This window comes from Poecilia reticulata, linkage group LG22, assembly GCF_000633615.1.
Source record: "Poecilia reticulata strain Guanapo linkage group LG22, Guppy_female_1.0+MT, whole genome shotgun sequence".
In the NCBI taxonomy this organism is placed as follows: Eukaryota; Metazoa; Chordata; class Actinopteri; order Cyprinodontiformes; family Poeciliidae; genus Poecilia; species Poecilia reticulata.
In genome coordinates, this window is record NC_024352.1 from 24155520 (window position 1) to 24177202 (window position 21683).

The following is a 21683-nucleotide window of genomic DNA, read 5'->3' on the forward strand; positions in this document are numbered from 1 at the left end:
TGTGTGTGTGTGTGTGTGTGTGTGTGTGTGTGTGTGTGTGTGTGTGTGTGTGTGTGTGTGTGTGTGTGGTTATTGCTAACTCTTTCAGCTTTGAGCTCTGGATAAAGAAACTTTCAGGGTGTTTTCACACCTGATAGTCCTGTACATTTGATTCGATTTGGGACCAAAGCAGCTGCATTTGTTACATTTTCAGCTGCTGCGGTTCGCCTTCACACTGCACCGAGTCAAACCAGCCAAACTATCGGAAAAACCTGCTCCCTTCCTCACCTGGGGGGCCGGCGGATTAAAAACCACTGAAGGAAACGAAGAAGCCATTGAGCGCAACTTCCTTCTTCGAAAAAATCCAAACTGCTACCGCTAAGCTAGCATGTTTATTTTGGTTGTATTTACCCAGAATTCCCTGCGCTGAAACCGCAGGGAAACCTCCCCACGCCCCCACTCAGCTCCTTCAGACTAGCCAGCAGCAGTTAGCAAACACCTGGTAGAACTGCAGCATCTACGGAGATCATTACAGGAGCTACTTCTCAGTGAAATGCTGGTAAAGTTGTTGTTGAGGAGGAACCATATTGTAACGACTTCCTGAAGCTTTTAAAGAGACAGGCTCCGTTTCAAGGCATTAAATCAGGAGGTAAAAGACATGAACATACTGCAACAACTGAAGGTAACATAGTTACTGGATTGAGATATAAAATGGCACTACTACAGATTATTGGACTACTTAATTAGTTGGTGGTTATCATGATTAACCCAATTAATCGTTCTGGGTACTCTGCTTTCTAGTACAAAACATGACTGTCAAGTTATTTATTTGTTTTAAATTTTGTGCACATTCTTCACCTCCAACACTGAAAACAAGCTGCAGACATAAAAAACAGAAGTTTTCACTATAAAGATAAATCATCCTAAAGATTCTCACTCCATGAAGGAAAACATCGTCTGTGGGGAAGTTAATGTGACCAGAACTAAAGTCCTGGTGAAAACCTGTGTGAAAGTTAAAGTGTGACATATTAAGTAACGAGCTTGCTCCAGAAACAAGAGCCACGCGTGGAGTGGGCTGCCCATAGTGGGCGTGTTGCCTCCGTGTTCTGGAAGTCTAAATTTTGACAACACGCAGGACGACGTCGCGTTTCTCCTCCTTCCCCGTCCGGATCTTCCCTTAAAGCCGCCGGATCGGGCGCTGCGAGGCGCAAAGCGCGCAGCGTGTTCTTGGAAACGTCTTGGAAGGTTTACGCACGACGCCACGCCACGCAGCTGGAGCCGGAGCGGGACGCAGTTCAGTTCGGGAATCTCCTCTTTCCGTGTGTGTCTCCTTCTTTCCTCTCGGATCTTTCTTTCTTCCTTCCTCCTGCCGTGTCACTCGGTTCTGGGTGACTTCACTGTGACTGTTTCGGGTTGGGGGAGTGGAAACGAGCTTTCCACTCTGAAGGGCAGCAGCGTTTTTTCAAACAGAGCAGACAGAAAGAGAGGATGATCCCACCGGCGAACGCAGTTCAGGACGACAGCGGAGGCAAAGAGGACGAGCAGGACCGGGATGAAGCTCCAAAGTCCCCGACGATGAGCGCCAGCCAGCAGGAAACCAAGGTCTGCCCTGGAAATCCTATTATTTCCTAATCAACACTCGAGTTTTAACAGGATGCGAGTCTTAGAAACAGGAAACTTCCGTCAAATCAGTTCAGCTGCGATCAACTAACCAGCAGCAATAGTTTGAAAGTAGTTTTAAGACCAACCAGAGAGGGATTATGTTAGAATATTCAGTTTCACCCTGACATAATGATGCACATCGCGGTGAATAATGATCAGAAATGTTATTATTTATTAGAGAACCAGATGGAAATGCACCATCCTTCTGTTTGGCGGTTTCAGTAAAAATGGTTTAAAATCATCTTTTTTTAAAAAAAATTAAATCTGAATTCAAGAGAGCAAACAACAGATTCTGTTATTGTTTATTGATCCCATATGAAGCCAAAATGGAGCGTGTAAAACTGCACTTTCAGAAATAAAATCTTTCTTTAGCAGTTCTCTGTTTGGATCGCTCATATCACGTAAATGTGAATTACTCCTTATTCCAAACGTATTAATGTCCCACCGCAGTTTCCATCAGCTTAAAGTCTAGACTTTAATTTGACTGTTGCTGCATTTGGTTGTTTTTTTCCAGCGGTTCTGTTATAGATTCCTGTCTGTGTTTGTTGTCCTGCTGATGCCCCAGTTTGGGTCAAGCTTCACCCGTCAGAGGAATTTATTTCCAAAATGCAGGGATGAAAAGATTCATTGGATTATTCGTGATAATACTGAAATAATCATGAACTAACTTAGTAATGATCAGTCATTGACTAGATTATGCAAAAAGACAATTTGCTGAAAGAACAACATACTCAGACCAGTAATTAATCTAAAACTGTACAAAAATAGAGATTATATTTATATTTCATCCACATTGAGGAATCATATTGTCTTAAAGTCTGAAAAGTTGTAAGTTCGGTTTTTTAAATTTCAAATCTTGGATATTTACAAGAAACTAGACAAAATACTTGGTAAAATCTTGTGTTTTTGCACTGTAAAAGTGAACCAGATAAGTTACAAAACTAATTTTAACTCTTATAACTTTGCATCTTATTATCTTACTTTAGATAATTATTGATTTTTGCATCATATTTTATTAAATCAAGTTATAAGGAGTTTCCTGATTAAATTAGATTCAAAAGTGGTTAATTTCGGCTCTAATAATTGCGTCTAACCAAAAGTAGTTTTGCACTTTCTGCTTGTTCCTGATGGAAGCCGAGCAGCAGAGATTTATCGCTGCCTCTGGCGTTGTCTATGTGGGTCACATGTTGGCCGGCCTCCTACAATTAGCAGCACATTATTGGACTGTAGTCGTCCGCTCTTCTCTTCTCTTCTCTTCTCCTCTCCTGTCCCAAAAACTCCCACACAGGACCCGGCAGGCCTGCTCTCGCTCCAAACGTGAGCGAGAAGCTGGTCTAGTTTAGCTCCACCTGTGCTGACAGCCAGTTTAAATCTGAGCTGAAAGGAGCAGCAGCGCCGCGCCGGACGTTTTGTTGATAGAAAAAGTAGAAAAGTTCTCTGGTAGTAAAGCTGTGTCTGTGTTTTCATTCCTCCTTTTAAGAATACTGTGAGACCTGAGCATCAGAAGCGCAAGGTGAGCCTCCACTCCTGTGTAAACTCAGCTGATTTTAGGCCTTTATTATATAAAAGCATACCTGCATGCACATATATATAGATAAAACCTGTTTCACGTTATTAACTTTTAGTGCTTTTAAAGTAAAACCACTGTAAGGAATCCAGTTAAATCCATCATCACCCATACTTATAAACTGCACTTCTTCTTCTGCATGTGATTAAGATTTGGATCTTTAGCAGTGACTAGTAGCTGCGGTTTGTTTAACCCTTCCTGCTTTATGATGCGCCCCATAAACCTGATGCATGAGCTGCATGCACGCATTTCCCTCACTGCTCTGGATTCAATGCTGCAGCAAAAAGAAGACGGATGATAAAATTACACAAATAATGATTAATCTGCCGACTGCATCACCAGAAAGGTTGGGAAGTTTTCAAAATGAAAGAAAACGAGCACTTAAATTTAATCAAAAATCAAAATATGCACAACAAAAGCCTCGCAAATGGATTTTTCAGGGTTTTTTGTTTGTTTTTTTTAGCTCTGATTGCATTAATTTGAAATGTGTTTATTTAGAAGAAACAAATGAACTGAGTCAGACCAAGAACACTATTAAACTTTTTTCTCATTAAAACAACTTCTTGTAATTTTATAATGTATTTATGTAAAATTATGTATTTTTTATGCTTCTGGTAATAAAACAAAAATAATAAAACTCCAGCATAAAATTCCCAGAATGATTGATGGAAATAAAATAGGCTTTTCAAAAATATTTTCAGTCATTTGTCATTTGTGTTTTTTTAGTAAAGAAAGCAAGAAAAAAAAAACTGGCTGTGGTATTGAAAAAATCCTAGATTTTATTTTTAAGCCGTGTCGCCCAGCTCTAGGGCGCTCGCAAAAAAAGCCTCCACATTTTTCACATTTTGTCCCAATAAAGCCACAAACTGGCAGGAAGAAAGTTGTAGAAAGGATCTCTTAGTTGGACCTTAAACTTTTGTCTTAAAACTAAAACTAATCACCTTGAACCCACCCTCCCCAGAGCGAAACATGGTGGTGGCAGCGTCATGCTTATATGATTACATTTTTTTTTTAACTGTACATATTTTAATGCATTTATAAAAAAAATATATATATATTATTGGTATTAAACAAAATATTTGGATGGAAATCACTGAAACTGAATCGCATCACAATCGTTTCATATCAGTCGATGTTCATGAATCTGGATTCGGTTTTGTTTTAAATATCGAAAATACTGAAAAGAAGAAAACCGAACCTTTACTGTCTTAGCAGCAATTTTCACTCTACCAAGTTTTTATTTTTTATTTTTTAAGCAGTTATGAAGCACCGTAGCAAAACATGAAACCGCTGCTGTGCAAGTTACTCAACATGTTGCTAGGTAACCAAAGAATGAGTGAGTTGCTAGGTAACCAAGGAATGAGTGAGTTGCTAGGTAACCAAAGAATGAGTGAGTTGCTGGGTAACCAAAGAGTGAGTGAGTTGCTAGGTAACCAAAGAGTGAGTGAGTTGCTAGGTAACCAAAGAATGAGTGAGTTAGTTGATTCCACCAACTTGGCTGTTTGGTTCTAGAAGGGAGTTCAGTGAATATATATTGATTTATTATGTATTAATATTGATCACATGTCTGTCACATGGTATATGTTGTTACTGATTTATCGTCCAGCCCTGCATCTCTCACAGGTGGCGGCATAAAATGTTAAAAAAAAACGCAACATTTGCCTCTGCATCAGCTCAACAGCCACAAACAAACCCCAGTGCATGGCTTTTCCACTTGCCTGTATTCCTTTGTCACTTCTGGAACATGGAAGGTTCTCAAAACCAAAACAAATCCAGATTTATCCATGGAAACATCAGTTCACTGCAAACAAAACCAAAAATCTTGCCAAATATTTTTGACCCAGTTTCTAGTGGAAATACCTTGTGCACTTGGATTAAGAGAAACTAAGTTGTCAGCAATATATTGGAGTTTGTGTTAAGTCAATAATTCTTTAATATTGATGAAAAAGTACAAGTCTCACTGGCAGATTATTTAACTTTTAACAATTTAAAAATGTCTTGTTATAAGTGGAAATGATGCAAAATTAAAACAAACTGTTATAACTTTTTGAAACTTACTTTTAATTTGGTTTTGTCTTAATTCAAGTGTAGCAAGATAGTTTCACTAGAAATTAGACCAAAAATACTTGGTAAAAGTTTGTCATTTTGCATCATTTCTTAGTTTCGCAACATTTCATGCTAATGCAATGTTAGCTTGTTCATGCTAATGCAATGTTAGCTTGTTGCTTTTGTCTTTGCATACTAATATTTCTGTGGACTCCCACTGCTTGATAATTTACAGTTTTTTATCAGCACATATCCAAAATGATGAGCTGCTTTTCATGCTCAAATGTGACATTTGCTTGTCTTTACTGGCACCAAATTCTAAATGTATTTATATTTATTTTATAAATACGGCAGCGATGCTAGCAGGACTGAACCCGCTTCAAGGTTTTGAAGCATTTCAGAAAACTTCCCAGCTTTTCTGTAAATGAGGTTTATTTGTAGAAGTAATTTAATGTAACATGGAGGTATTTCTGTTGTAGATTTATGTTTGTTTGTGAAAGTGTGTGTGTGGGTGGTAATGGTAGAGAAAGGCTCTAAATTGATTGTTTCCAGAGTGACCCAGGGAATTGATTCACTATGGCCCTGCTGCAGTGACTCAGAACGATTTGCACAGCCGTGTTCAGGGAAAATGACAAGTAAAACCAGCCTGTGCACAATGTGTCAACTCAGCTAGCAGCTCTGAACTTTCAGTCTTTGTGTTTCGGATAAACTGCACGGTGCAGCGCAAAGGTGTTCACACCCCTTGAACTTCACACCCATCTTGTTGCAGTGAAACCACAGCGCTGTTTGCATTTGTTTCCCAACAGTAATTCACGGCTATTTGAGACTTTTGGGGACATCTCCGTCAGCTTTGCACATCTAGAGAATAAAAAATTGCCTTTTTTTTTCTTTTTGAAGCAGCCGAAGCTCAACTGGAGCATCTGGGAACTTTAGCTTTCAAGTCTTGCCACAGATTCTCAGTTGGACATTAACAAAATAAATAAATCTGCTTTTAAGCCATCCCACAACAAACTGTGTTTTAGTTAAAAAATGATTAAAGTTGACAGAAAATTTCAAAATATGCCTTGCTAATTATTTGTCATTGGAAGACATTATTAACAATACGTAAACACCAACTATAAAGTCTAAAAAATACAATTAAAATAAGTGCAGTTGTTTTAAATTCAGACCTTAAAATGTTGTGTTAAATAGACTTTATTTTTAGATCATGTTGTACTTTTATTCCCTCATCAGAAACAAACCTGGAGTGTAGATTTGATTCTTTTATGCATGTTTGAGAAATCATTTCATCTCCATGGCAACCATGTGCAGGATGCCTGGGTGGACGTAGCTCCACCTACATGGCAAAGCTCCTCCTCAGTGATGCAGTTTCCAATCTGAAGAGCTTCAGTAGAGCAGCTCCTATAGACTAGCTAGCAGCAATTAGCAAACACCTGGCTGAAGGTCATTATTCTTACTTCTCAATGAAATGCTGATAAAATCTTGGTTAAAGGGTAAATAAATGATCCATGTAATAATGACTGTCTGAATGTAGTGTTTGTGTTTTACAGTGTAAATAAGCAAATGTATTTTCAAAATGTCAAATTGTGCAAACATCAGTCAATCAGTGAAGTTTATTTGTGAAGCACATTTCAGCAGCGAGGCAGTTCAAAGTGCTTTACTTCATAAAAACACACAAATATAAAGTCGCCAAGTCAACAAGTGAGAAAACCAGTAGCCATTATCCCATTAACCATTATCTGGTTAATGGGGATGCAGCTCATATTGGGGTCGTTTATTAAAACAAACCTGCTCTACATTTTCCTCTCCTCTCGTCTTCCAGCTGCAGAGACTCAAACGCTCGCTTTCCTTCAAGACGAAGAGCATCCGCAGCAAGAGCGCCGACAACTTCTTCCGGACCAGCAGCGAGAACAAGACGGAGCTGCTGTCGGATGTGAGCAGCAGCACGGGCCATCTCTGCAACATCGGGATGGCCCCGCCGCACACCACCAGCCTGCCCATCCCTCCGGTGCCGCCCGCCATCCCCTGCGCCCCGCCGCCGACGTCGCGCTCGCAGGCGCGCAACCCGCTGCAGGTGGACTCGGCCGGACACTGCTTTATGGAGCACATCTTCAAGAAGCCCACGTTCTGCGACGTCTGCAACCACATGATAGTAGGTATGGTTGGAGCGCCGCCCTCTGCTGACGTGATCCATGCTCCAGAGAGCTGGGAGCAAGGAATGAAGTGCTATTGTGCTTCCGTAAACAGGTTGGCGTGGGTTAACGGGCAGCACCAAAACGTGTTCATAAAGTTTTTGGACAAAGTTATGATCAGGCCCCGTTTACACGACAACGATTTCGGGGGGAAAACGGAAGAGTTTTGTTGCGTTTGTAGTGTGCATTTACACGAAACCACCGAATGTTTTCTCTAACAACGGCACAGATTGAAAACGGGTTCCAGCGTTCATGTTGCGTTTGAAGGCGGCTCGGAAAAACAAGTAACGACTTGTTAACAACGGATTAAACTGTTTTCACTGCTGAAAAAGGTAACAGAGGACACGGATATGGGACGTGCGGGAACTCCTATTTTCTCAAATTGATATGGGAATAACAGACTGTTGGCCATTCCAAGGTAAAAACAATAAACAGCTTCCAGTCCGGGGCTCGCTACGGACACTGTGAAAGCTCAAACCAGGTTTTTCAGCAAAGTTATCCCACTTTTTCCAACTGCATGCGCCCTAATCAGACGCACACAATGCGTGTTTTCTCCCAATCTATGGGAGAACGGTACCTGATAGGGAAACGCGAATCCACATGCCTTCAAGTTGAACTTTTTTTTAAAAACATGGGCACTCAGTTTCATAGAACCTAGCACCAACTAGGCGCAGCGAGAGCATTACACGTTTTCTATGTGTACCGTTCCTGTGTAAACACAGATCGTAATTAAAACGTTTTCGTGTAAACGATCAAACAAAAACGGAACAAAAGTTTCGTTTTTGTTGGATCGTTGTCGTATAAATGTGAGCAGCAGCACGGGCCATGCCCCCTAAGTCTTCTGCCTTTAACTGACAGCCATGTTGTTATGGAGTTGCTATGACAACAATAAACAAGCCACAAGCTTAGAGCGACCTCTCGTCTTGTTCCTAGCTTATAAACAATATAAGTACTTTGCAACTATTACTCGATTACAATTTTTGAGTACTCTACCACCTCTGTGCAATACTAAGATAAATATCAGTGATATTTACTGTAGTACTTATTGCTGACCTAGCAAAATTAATCAATTAATCACATGATAATTAAAACTAACTCAGTTTCTATTTGTGTGATTTATCTTTTTTTTTTCTACTAAAAACTGCATGACAAACTAGCCCTTTTTTTTTTAAAGGATCATTTTATTTAAGGAGATTTTATTTGTTGTTTCTGTTGTTTTGTTTATTAATGATGGATGTTTAAAATGTCCTCCAGCTCTAGTGGTAAATGTTCATTATAATTTACATTTTATTGATCTTTGAGAATGTGCTCTTGCATTATTGAGCGATTGTTACCATCATATTGCTTGAAAATGGTCTCAAAACGACAATAATGTCTATAGCAACAACTGATGGTACAATTTATTATCAAGCAAAATTTGTTACTGTGACAGACCTACGCGCGTGGAAATGGCTGCACAATTTTACAACCATACCTCTTTGAAAAACAGAAGTGGAGCCTTCTGCAAAACCAACAAGAATGCAGCAAGTGGTCTCCAGATGTTAAGTCAACAACAAAACACTGGTTTTTCCAGCAGCCATTATGCAGCGATAAAACCAACTGACCAAACGTTCTGGAACTCTGCTTGGGTTGCTAGGTAACGGGCGGAATGCAATTTGGGTTGCTAGGTAACCTGCGGATTTGTGATGCTACACTCCTGAGGTTTTAGAAACGGCTCATTTTCCAGACACCAGAAAACATTAACCTATTGCCTGAAAACAGCAGAGTGTTATTTTTTCTCTCAGCTTTACATTTCTAGCAGAAGAGATTTGATAAATAGGTGATAAAACTGCAGCTCAACCTGACACAGATTATTCAGCCCAACCTGAGCAAAGTCCGTCTGTGTCCACTGAGTCCAGTCCCTCCATCTGTCCTTCCCTCAGCAGACAGTCCAAGTTCTCTGGCAGCAGAAATCCTGTAGTCCATGAATATTGATAGGCCTTATGTCAGGAACACATGACTGCATAATGCGAGCACTGAAAAGGTAAAAAGACGTGTAAATGTGGCCCTTTAGCCAACATGTAAACCACTCTGAAAAGCGCCTTCAATGAGCCTTTAAATAGAAAGTTTTCAATGTTTTATATTCCATTTGTGGAATTAATGATCATATTTGTTTGTGCTCCAGATTTATTTATTTTTTTAATTTAACCAGGTAGATCCCGTTGAGATCTAGATCTCATTTTCTAGAGGGACCTGGGCAGAAATCTGCAATACACAGCAACCTGGTTACAAAATAAAACTAATTAATACATATGAACAAATGTAAAACAGCAGAAAACAATGTTAAAACAGTGGCACTGTTTAATAACATCTCGCTGCCTATTGCCTACAAATGCTGTGGTAACAATGTTAAAGGACACATATGATCATTTTTACAGCTGATAAACTGACCTGAGGTTTGAATTGTTCCGTCTCTTAAACAAAACATTCACAGGGTAGACGATTATTTTAGAAATCGATTAATCGGCTACAAATTGGCACATTTTACTAATTTTTCACTTAACCACTTTAGCCTTTTTATGTGATATTTAAAATACATTTAAAGACGTAAATAAAATATAATTATTTTTCGTAAATAAGAAACTAAACACTTTAGGGCTTAAAATGCAGAAATAAATGCATTTCCTACAGTGAACTTGAACCAGGTGGAAAAAAAACGGCCACTTGAGGAGTTTTTGGTAAAACATGTTTATAGAGAAAGATGTTTTTATCTTATATATGTTTGTTTTGTACAGTTTTAGCTTAATTACTGCTTTGAATAGGTTCTGCTCTGAGTCTATATGATCCAATTTACTAATAAATTCTAAATTAGTTGATGTGTTTTTCAGTACAATTGTATTTAAAACAACACTTAGTTGAAACAAATAAAACAGACAATTAGTAATTGATTAATGATGATTAATTGAGATAATCTGATTAATCGTGATTAATCGATGTCAGTTTCTTAACGATCGTCTTCACTTGTGCACTTCCTGTTCAAAATGCTGTATGAAAAGCTTTAACACATTTAATTGCTCATATTTAAAGTTTTAAATGCTCAGCGTAGAGGAGTTTATCCTCAAAGAAAGGAACATTTCTGGTGTTTATTCTCTCAGGTCGGCATCAAAGTTTCCTAACGAGAGAATATTTGACTTCCTGTTCCCGAGTTTCCCCAGAGACAGACTAACAGCTTCATTCCTAAAAGGTTTCCTTTATTAAAGACCCGCTGACCTGGGGTGTGAAACACGAGATGCTCGTTAGAGGACATAATTAATTTTAAGGGAAAAAATGCTGCAGGTTTTGTGCTGCTGCTGGTGTTGCTGTGGTGATCTGTGAAGCTCCATCTCACACTAAACATGTGCAAAACCCATGGAGATTTTTACTTTCTTTAGTTTTCTTAAACTGAAAAACCAAAAAGCAGGTGAAGCTAAAGTTAAACTGCTTGAGTTCCTCCTAAGACATTCATGCAAATGCAAAATGTATTTATATTTTTGTACAGTTTGGCTTACTTACCTGTGAGAGTACTGTATTCTCCACTTAACGATTGCTTGATGACGATTCTGTCAATAATTGATTAATCACAATTAATCCAATTAATCGCTTCAGCTTTAAACATTTTAGCAATCTACTGGACCTTTACAAAGTTTTAACATGGATTTCACAAAAAAGTAAGCAAAGAAACTGAAGTTATTTTGCTGTTTTTGTCTATTTTAAAAGAAAATTGTTTACTATGTATGACACAGAAGTTCAAGTCCTGTAATCCTGGCAAACAGTTCTGCAGAACCAGCGACTAGCTGTGTTTCCAGTGACCATATAATCGTGCAATTTGACATTTTAAAAGTTAATTTTCTTAATGGAAATGCACCAAATATTTTGTTGTTTTTATTTAAAACATTTGGCGCTAGGATGAGATGGTCACAAACCAGATGTTACTACTGGTGGAGATGACGAAGAAGACGACAGGAAGTAGTTTTAGGATGACGGAGCTGCATGTTTTTTAATGACTTATCGTAAAAACAAACATATTCAGGTGTGATTTTAACTGTTTTTTCGACATTAGAAGAATATTAAAGTTTTGCACACATTTGCAATGGAAAAGCAGCGAATGTTACATTGTTAAATATTAGAATAGATCATCTTCAATCCTCTCCGCTCTCCCAGTGCTCGCCACTGCAGATCAATTATCGTTTTGCATAACTACATTTTCGCACACAGACGTGAACACTGAGGGCATCTAGAAAAATCTTTTCTAGGTTCTATGGCTTTAAGTGGATTTCTTGTTTTTCCTAAGCCGTTTTCCCTCCATTTTGTTTGCATCAGGAACAACAGCCAAGCACGTGGTGTTCCTGGCAGGAAACACAGCGAAGCACGGCCTGCGCTGTAAAGCCTGCAAGATGAGCCTGCACCACAAATGTGAGAACGGAGTCGGCCAGCAGCGTTGCATGGGGAAACTGGTGAGACGCAGACCGCATGGCGCATGCACGCACTTTTACCAGTTTGGGAGTCTGAGCCCCGGGAAGTCAGTCAACACAGTGTCACAGCGACAGCAACCAAAACAGACACATTGAAATATGAAAAGTGGCTGTTTCCCACCAGAATGTGCTTATTCAGAAATCACACTTTATGTGTCAGTGTGCCAGCGCATCTGTGACCACCGTCGTCATCCTCCTCATCATCGTTATATCACCCGTGTTAGATAAGAGCAGCGCAGCTCCCCGTCTAAAAACACTGATCTTCATCGTGTCCAGCACGCGTCAGCGCAAACCGTAAATAAAGACAAACGCGACGGCCCTCGGGCTTCTTATCAAGGATCATGAGGCAGTTTAATGTGCGTGACTTTAACAGGAAGTCAGATGGTTTGGATTCCTGAAATAATGAAGTTTGTCCACAGGTTGGAGATTAAAATGTAGATGGAAAACATTCAGCTAAGTAAAAAGTATTCACACCCTGTAAAGCTGCAACTTTTACAAAAAAGTGTTTTTTCCATATCCGGTATAATATGACACAGATTGTCTGTGAAAAGATCGACCTCCTCCACCTTTTTCCAGTGCTATTATCACAGATCCAAGTCCAAAACAGCCAAACAGAGCCAGGAGGAGGGTCTTAGCGCTGTCAATCATGCTCATGTACGGCTGGTTTATGTGCTAATGGCAAAGAAACAACTTACCATTACAGGAAAACTGTTTACCCGTCATCATTGGAGGCTATGCTAACTAGCCTTAGCAAGGAAGAGAAAGAGGATGATTGACAGCACTAAGACCTGCCTCCTGGCTCTGATTGGTTGTTTATAGTTGGCACTGGGAGAAGGCAGAGTAACAATTTTTTTCCCAGATTATCGGTCTCATACCATGCTTTTATTTTCACAGATTACCTGTTTTATACTGTTTATAATAATTTGAACAAATATGCAAAAAAAAAAAAAGACATTTAAAATTTTGTTTATAAAAGTTGGATACTTTTCTAAAAGTTCTGGATCCTTTATTGACTCCAAAGAAACATTAATAACATTCCATAGATAATAATAAAGAACCACAAACTTCAGTGTCGTTATTTCTTTCTAACCCAATCAAAGTCCTTTTGTGGCAGCAGGTGGTTTGTTTCTGAAACGACTTGACTGTGTGAAAAATGTATGTTGCTTATTTATAGCAAAAGTATAAAATAACAACTGAAATGAAAAATCTCCAGAATGTTGAGTTTCGTTCAACTGGCACTGCGCCGTTACCTAGCAACCCCAGCTAAGACCCAACCCGTTACCGAGCAACACCAGGATGGTTCCAGCAGGTTTGGTCAGTTGGGGGCGTGGCCAGCGCTGTGTTAAATGATTAGCTCTCAGCTTGGTGCCGAAGCAACTGATTGAGGAGCAACTTATCTGGATTTAAAGTGACAGAGGCCCTAAAACGGCGCATTCTGAAAGGAGATCAGTGGGCAGAATGAAAATCTCATTATTTAAAAAATGTAATGAACAGGTTTTGTTGTTCCCCACTGATCTATCCTCACCTGTCCAAGGAAACATAACAGGTCACCTTTAAGGCTGCTGTTGCACCTGAGATTCATCTCTGTGGAATCATAAATTTCTATTCCTATTGATTCGTGAATTTTAATGTAACTTTTCATATTTTTACCTATAAAAGAATTCACATTCTCTTCTTACTTCATAACTAAGCTGTCTTTCATGTCTCATAAAATCCCAGTAAACATATTAAAGTTTGTGGCTCAAACTTGACAAAATATGAAAAACGTCAAGCAGCGTAAATACTTACAAGGCCCAACTTGGTAACACTTTAGTTGAAGGGGGTGAATAAGACTGTCATAACACTGTTATAAACATGTCATAACACCTAACATGAACATGAATAAGCCTTCATGAATATTTATGACTGTTGTCATAAAACGTCATTCGGTAAATTATGACACTTTTAGTACAAAGTTGACATTATTCAAAATGTCTTTATGACAACTTGACATTAACCAATAAATAATTACTGATATAAATTTGTTATAAAAGTATTACTGATTGCACTTTAAAAATTAGGTAACTTTATGTTATTAAAGGTAAAGTTTAAACTGTAATGATTTCTTGGTTAATGTCAAGTTGTCATAACAAACTTTGTATTAAAAGTGTCATAATTTACCGAATGATGCTTTATGACAACAGTCATAAATATTCATGAAGGCTTATTCATGTTCATGACAGGTGTTATAACATGTTTATAACAGTGTTATGTCATGTTTATAACAGTGTCATGACAGTCTTATTCACCCTCTTCAACTAAAGTGTTACCCAAAACTTAATTTCTGCTTTTGTTAACTGCTTTATTAGCAGCTTACTTAAACTGTCTTCAGTGAAGCTTCGTTTATGTCCTTCATGATGCAAACGATTGACAATTTTAGCTCCGTTATTTCTGTAAATGTGCAGATTCTTCTCAGTAAACCGGCGTTTTAATGCCCTCTGATTCTAAACGCCGGGGCAGCAGCGAGTGCGTAACCTTAAAACACTTTGCTTAGGAATCTTACTCCCAGGAAAGTCTTTGTCACTGTTTTTGTAGACCATGAAGTGATTCAACTTGTAGGCCATTTACTTAAGAGTTAAAAACAAAGATCTGGAAAAAATGTGTCACAACTTTTATCTCTTTGGATCGTTTATAACGTGAATGAAAATAAGATCTTCTGGCTAAGGGATGCATCTGTCAGGGTGGTCCTGGTGTTTTCATAAAGACGGAGAAGCATTTTTCATTGTCATCCTGCACGCTGCACCTCAGCCTCTGCAGGCCTTTAAAGTCATACCATTTATGATTACCTCCCCCTCTTTAAACCTCCTCTGTTGTCTCCATTATGCAACAATAACTGGAACCAGTTAGGAACATTTGGAGTACGCTGAGTTGGTGTCAAGCAAGATAAAAGGGAATAAATGTCATATGGAAACGATGTAGCCTTAAAATCAACAACACAGCCTTTGCTTTCTCCCTTTTCCCCCCCCGCTATGTTTTTCCCTGGGATGAGGCTCGCAGATATGACCAGCTCTCAGGAGTGGAAAATCAGGTTGAAAGGTCAAGCATATAAAGGGAAGTTTCCCCAGAGGAGTGCAGCTCTAAATTCAGCAAACTCTAAACTTGGATGCGTTTGCTGCCATGCTTGTTTCTCTTGGCTAACTGAACGCAGCCAGTAGAAAAGCAAGTGACTTCATGCTCTAAAGCTGCATTAAAGCTGAAACTTAGTTTTGCCAATAAGCTCTCCAAACCTCCCCCCAAAAAACAAAAACTGACAGCTTTGGAGAGCAGGGTGTAGTTTTCAAAACTCAACAACTGCAGGATGATATATTGTCCCAGAAACGATTGCGATAAATGAAAATATTGTCATTTCGAGAGTCTTTCCAACTTAAAGAGTTGAAAAGACGAAGAAGAAAATGAATTTCCAAAAGAACATTTAACACTGGAAATGGAAAACATTTCAAATGTCCCACATAAATAAACAACGAACCAAAACTAAAATATCTAAAATGGATTTTTAAATCTCTGTAAGCAAAATTGCATTTGAAAATATATGAATCATTCAGCTTAGACAGGGAACACGCTCATAAGGGCTAGGTAGGATTTTTGCAGCAATTTTCAACTGTATTAAAATGGAATTCAATTTAATGTTTCTTGTCCAAATGGAAATTGTCAGTTCTGTCCAAATTTAAATCATGTAATTAATTGATTTATTGCTTATTGCAGCAGGTATCAGGTATCGTAATGAAGACCCAAAGAAAAGCCTCCAGCTTCAACCTGAATTCATGAAATGAAAAAATGTATCTAAAGATGACAAAGATAAAGCAACATTAGCATGGAGACCTAGCAGACTGGCACCCTATCCTGAAATTTAAAGGCTCACTGTAGTGCAGGAATGTGGCTCTTGATAAAAACTCTACTTAAAATAATTTAAATTTTCACATAATTCAGAAAGACTTTGTTAGTTTAGTTTATTTTCTTCTGATATATATATATATATTATACGTGATATAAAATTAAGTTTGGAAAAGTATATAATTTTGATGTGAAAATTGTTATTTCCTAAGAAATAACACAATTTGCCAGGACACAACCCATACATGAAAGTACATCTCTGAACTGTGACTCAAATGCTTGTTTTTTGGTGGCTGAAAAGTCAATTTTAAAATTATTTACTTAGAAAAACCATAAAAAGTCTGCCTGAGAAATATTTGTTTCATACTCTGAAGGCTTTTTTCCCTCTGACTGTTAGATGCTGTATTTGCTGTTAGCATGAGCTAACACGTGTCAGTTGATCTGTGAGTCACTGCTTCAGACTCGGATCCTGACAGCCGTTCACATGTTGGACAATATCTGCAGCGACATGATTTGAAAAGGAATCAAATTAATTCACAGCGCTGCTCATGATGAAAATCAGTGATTCATTTTTCAGGTTTTTTTTTTGAGGAATGTCTTGTCACAAACATAAAGAGAGGCCGCAACACTTCCTGCTCATCTTCCTTCAGGTTTCCTCCAAAGAATGGAAAGTGACTTCCTGTTGGAAAGTATTTTTTAAACCTGAATCATTTCTCTAAAAAGAACCTTTTAGACATACTGATATGTTGGCTGCTTAAGGGTAACTTACTATGCTTCTCTGAACTGGTCAGGATTCGTCTATCAGCAAAACAAACCATGTTCTTCACCTTTTTTTTTGCATTTACACTGACATTCTTTTAGCTCGACTGGGGTTGCTAGGTAACAAGCGGAACTCTGCTGGGGTTGCTAGGTAACAGGCGGAACTTTTCTGGGGTTGCTAGGTAACAGGCGGAACTCTGCTGGGGTTGCTAGGTAACATGCAGAACTTTTCTGGGGTTTGCTAGGTAACAGGCGGAACTCTGCTGGGGTTGCTAGGTAACAGGCNCGGAACTCTGCTGGGGTTGCTAGGTAACAGGCGGCACTTTTCTGGGGTTGCTAGGTAACAGCCGGAACTCTGCTGGGGTTGCTAGGTAACAGCCAGAACTTTTCTGGGGTTGCTAGGTAACAGGTGGAACTCTGCTGGGGTTGCTAGGTAACAGCCAGAACTTTTCTGGGGTTGCTAGGTAACAGGTGGAACTCTGCTGGGGTTGCTAGGTAACAGCCGGAACTTTTCTGGAGAAAAATTCCAATTAACGATGTTTAAAAATAATTTGACTGTATTATTAGAAATAAAGTAAATTAAAAAATTTGATTACATTGAGTTACTTTTTGAAGTTTAGTGATGCACATTTTTAAAAAAGTAAACTGCCTCCTGAAGAAGCCTATATAAAATGGGAATGTTTTTCAACAGCAATGTTTGTGTTTATTTTGCAAAATACGGTCACACCCATACTTGTATCTAAATTAAAAAAAAAAGCTATAAATCAATTTTTAAATATTTTTTTATTGTTATCACAATGTTACCATAAAATATTGCGATACATTTCTATGTCCATGTCTTGCATTGCCCTCCTGTTTTGGAGCGGCTCTGTTTTGTATGACAAGAGTTTTCAGAATTACTGATCTGCTTATAGCAATAAAAGGTGATTTATACATGTTTGCTAATATATGATATAACTTGCAAAATGCTTGCATAAAACCAACAAATTAAAAAAAATGGTTTTTTTCTAGAGAAACCACCAGTGCTTGATTTTTTAAAAAAAAGAATATATAATTTTAAACTATTTCTATAAACATTGAGAAAACATTGAGCAAGTATTGAAAAAAACGTGGATACACCTTTGTCAACATTTCAGCCTTAGGAATGACGGAACAGATTTTATTTTTTAAACTATAACCACTGATATTTGTGTTTTATCGCGGTAACACTGGGAGTTTGTGGAATTGCGGCCTCAGGGCGGCGCTGTGCTCAGCAGGACATCGTTTTGTTAGCAGTGCCACACCCTCCGGCATCTGTTCCCCACTTCGCCCTTGAACTGCCTTTTATTTGTGGCTGTCACAACATTTCTATTAATTTTATAGGCTGATAAACGGCGACTAAAAGATTTGATGAGTTCAGTCTGCCTGTTTTTCTTTGCTCAAGTGAGAAAATGGGTCGCATTTGCTGCACAGATGCACGGCTTTGGATAAAAACACCCCTCTCCACAACTTTGACAAAAATCCAAATGTTTCATGACTTCAGTAAATGTTTATTTTTATTTTTAATGGTTGTGATTTGTCATACAGACATATTTTGACTCACTGTTTTCCTCTTCTGCAGCCAAAAGGTTTTCGCCGATACTACAGCTCTCCATTGCTGAACCAGGAACAGTATGGCTGCATTAAAGAAGTCATGCCCATCGGTGAGATTCAAACATCTAATACACAGAGCTGGGAAGCAACTACTTACATTTACTCAGTTTCATTTACCTGAGTAACGTTTTGAAAAAAATCTAAATAAAATAAAATACAGTGGCTAATTTTTACTTACTAGTTGTTGTCCCTGTTTTAGCAAAACAATTTCCCACATGAGATTAATAATCTATCTAGCTCTCTTCCTACGTGGATAACTATCTACTTCTAGTTATCTGTGTAGTTAGATGATTTTTTATCAACTACTAGCTAGATAGCTATCACTGCTAGTTCACAAGCTAGAAAGAAAACTATCTACAGCTAGCTACCAAGCTAGCTACATAGCTGTCTAGCTAATGGGGTAGCTAGCTAACTACTGCTAGCTAGCTATTCTTACTTCAGCATAATTTCTGGATACTTTATCCACTGTGAGTAACTTTACTGAATTAAGTTTTTATTAAAGTTTAGTTGAAAGTTTTTACTTTTGCCTGATTTTGTCATTTTATAATTATTATTTATATGAATTATTTACATTTTGATCTTTAAAGTACCAACATTTCTACATAACTTAATAATTTGGTCTGTTTATGTAATTTTTAAATAGTAAATAATGTTTTGATCAGTTACTCAGTATGTGAGTAAACCTTTTACCAAATGCTTTTTTACTCATAAAAATGCTACTTTTTAATCTTACTTGAGTGAAAATATGTTGAAGTAGTGCTAATGTTACTGGAGTACAAGTTTTGATTACTCTACCCACCTCTGCTTCTATGTGTTTATACTTGGCTGTATATCTAATTATACAGATTATAGAGCTTATCTGCTGTTTAATGTTTACGTCTTTATGGAAAAACCACTTGGCCAAGATGAAAGCTTCATATTTGTTTGCTCATCATCTTATCTTGTATCTTGTGTTTTGCTCCAAAGCCTGTGGGAATAAGGTGGACCCAGTGTATGAAGCCCTGAGGTTTGGGACGTCGCTGGCACAAAAGGCCAAGAGGGCAAGCGGCTCAGATTCTCCACACAGAAACTCGGTAAGAACCCAATACGTGGTTTTATGTGGTATCTGGAGCTTTAAGGTGTTGTCACTTTGATTTGGGACCAGAATTGCAACATTTGTCACATTTTTCAGCTGCTGCGGTTTGCTGAAACAAATCAAAGCCTTTAAAGGGGACAAATTATAAAAAATAAAATTTTTTGCTTTGGTTTGGAAGTACAAAGACACTTATAGAAACAGTCCAACTGGTTAAAACAAACCAACACCCAGCCGGTTTTTGGCAATGAGTTAATGTTTTTTGGTGTCTAGAAAATGAGCCGTTCCAAAAACCACCAGAATGTAACGTCACAAATCAGCAGACCCCGTTACCTAGCAACCCCAGGGAAGCCCAGTCCGTTACCTAGCAACCCAAGCTGAGTTCCAGAACATTTGGTCAGCTGGTTTTACCGCTGTATGCATTGTACAATGGCTGCTGGAAAAGACAGTGTTTTGTTGTTGACTTACCATCCAGAAACCAGTTGCTGTGTTCTTGTTTGTTGTGCAGGAGGCTCAATTTGTGCTTTTCATAGATGTACGGATGTGTATTTGCTCATCTATTTGCAGCCATCTTCATCTTCAAACGTTAAGTTTCGGGGGCATGGCCAGCAGCAGATTATTTGAATTTAAACTTACAAGACGCCTTAAAACGGCTCAAAATTAGAAGAACTGATCAGACTCAAATCTCATTATCTAAAAATGACTTTGTGTAAAAAATGTAATGAACGTCCTGTTCAAGGAAGCATAATACGTCACATTTAAGCAACCTGTCCCCCTCCTCGCCTGAGGGGGCGCTGCATCATGAAACACTGAACAAAACAATACAAAATCCTCTGAAGAAGGCGCTGAGCGCAACTTCCTATTTCACAAAACGTAAACAAAAATGGAGTGTCAGATTTTAGCGGTTGGAGAATTTCTCTTTTGAGTTTGGCTAAAGACCACAAACAATTTCTCCTGCAAGCGCTAGGCTAGTGCGTTTGCTATGGTAGTATTTACCCAGAATGCCCTCTGTTGTTGTCCACTTTCTGCGTTTGGAGCGATCTCCAGTCTGCTTATGCATTCAAACCGCACCAGAGTTCACTTCAACCAAACCCAGACTCAGACTTCGCTTTTTTTTTTTAAGTTCCATTACGCATTCACACCTCCCCAAACGAACCAAACTTCCTAGACAAACAAACTGGAGTTAGTTTGAAGTGGACTAAACAGAGCTGGTGTGAATGCACCATTACTTTTGTTTGGGCTTCATGTAAATTCTGCAGACGCGATGGTTTAGATAGATCCGTACGCTGCAGAGCTGCAAACACTACCAATAAAGGCAGTGCGGCCCCGGCGGGCTTGCTGGAAGATGTCACTGCGAACGGCGGTGTCACCTCTCCGAAGATGAATCAGACTGATTTGCAGCTGCATGCAGAATCTGCTCTCCTGCCATATATATCGTAATGTAAGGTGAACCGAATCTGGACGCGTGCCTCTGGATGATGACGTCTGAAAGCTGCTGGGTTTCAGCCGTCATCCGCTGTCCTGTGCAGCTGTTAGAGGTGCGTGTGTGTGTGTGTGTGTGTGTGTGTGTGTGTGTGTGTGTGTGTGTGTGTGTGTGTGTGTGTGTGGAGACTTTAGAGACAATGTGATCTCAGCAGGAGCCTGATAATAGCTTCCAAATGCAGACTAGGAAGCAGCACGTTTACTCCCATCTGCAGTTCAGCACAGAAAATAAATTCATTTTAGGAAACTTAGTGCTCTGAAACTTTACTTCTTTACTTATTGTGCTTCGTAAAAGTATTCACACCCCTTTGCTTGTTTTATGTTTTGTTTCATCACAATTAAAAACCCTTCAATTAGTTTAATTGAGATTACATTCAATAAAACACCAAGCAGATATAATTGAGATATTGAAGAAAAGTTTTTTTTTTTGTTCTTGTTTTGCACAATTAAATATCTGAAAAGTGTGGTGTGTAATTATACTAATTCGCTTAAGTGTAATCTAGTCCATCCCAACTCCCTTCAGAAGTTGCCTAATGTCAGGATTTTGGGGACTGGTTTTGTGGTTCTTGCCGTCTTTAATTACTTTTTTTTGTGGCGGCTTTTGATTGAAGTTGTGAATATTTTTAAGTTCTCTCATGGTGACTTTTCAGCCATCCTCCCTGCATGTTTTGTTAATGAAAAGTGTTTGTTAAACAATGTGTATTTGGTGCTTAACAGCTTTCTGGCACTTTTTGTTGTACTTTAGGCAGCGGCTAACTAAAACGCTAGCTGCGCTAACGCTAAATCACTACATCAAAAGAGTATTTAAAAGAAGCTAATGCTAACGCGCTAAATTCAACCATGTTGATGCTATTTGTTAACATGTTACTTTGTCGCCATCCACAGTGTCATATTTGTTAGTGCATGAAAATAAACATTATAACTGCTTGAAT

At 38.6% G+C, this 21683-nt stretch overlaps 1 protein-coding gene across 4 annotated transcripts in view; it reads left to right on the top strand.

Moving 5' to 3' along the window:
* The first annotated feature begins 817 nt into the window (after positions 1-817).
* Positions 818-21683, top strand: part of stac (SH3 and cysteine rich domain) — a 34761-nt gene continuing 13895 nt past the window's right edge. The window contains exons 1-6 of one of the 4 annotated variants that reach the window (XM_008399895.2): positions 818-1581; positions 3122-3154; positions 7077-7410; positions 11785-11918; positions 18166-18247; positions 19164-19270. In XM_008399895.2, the coding sequence (XP_008398117.1) occupies positions 1468-1581; positions 3122-3154; positions 7077-7410; positions 11785-11918; positions 18166-18247; positions 19164-19270 (804 nt within the window). In that variant the 5' untranslated portion in view covers positions 818-1467. The remainder of the gene's footprint in view (positions 1582-3121; positions 3155-7076; positions 7411-11784; positions 11919-18165; positions 18248-19163; positions 19271-21683) is intronic. The other 3 variants (XM_017302380.1, XM_008399893.2, XM_008399894.2) reach the window with 3 other exon arrangements.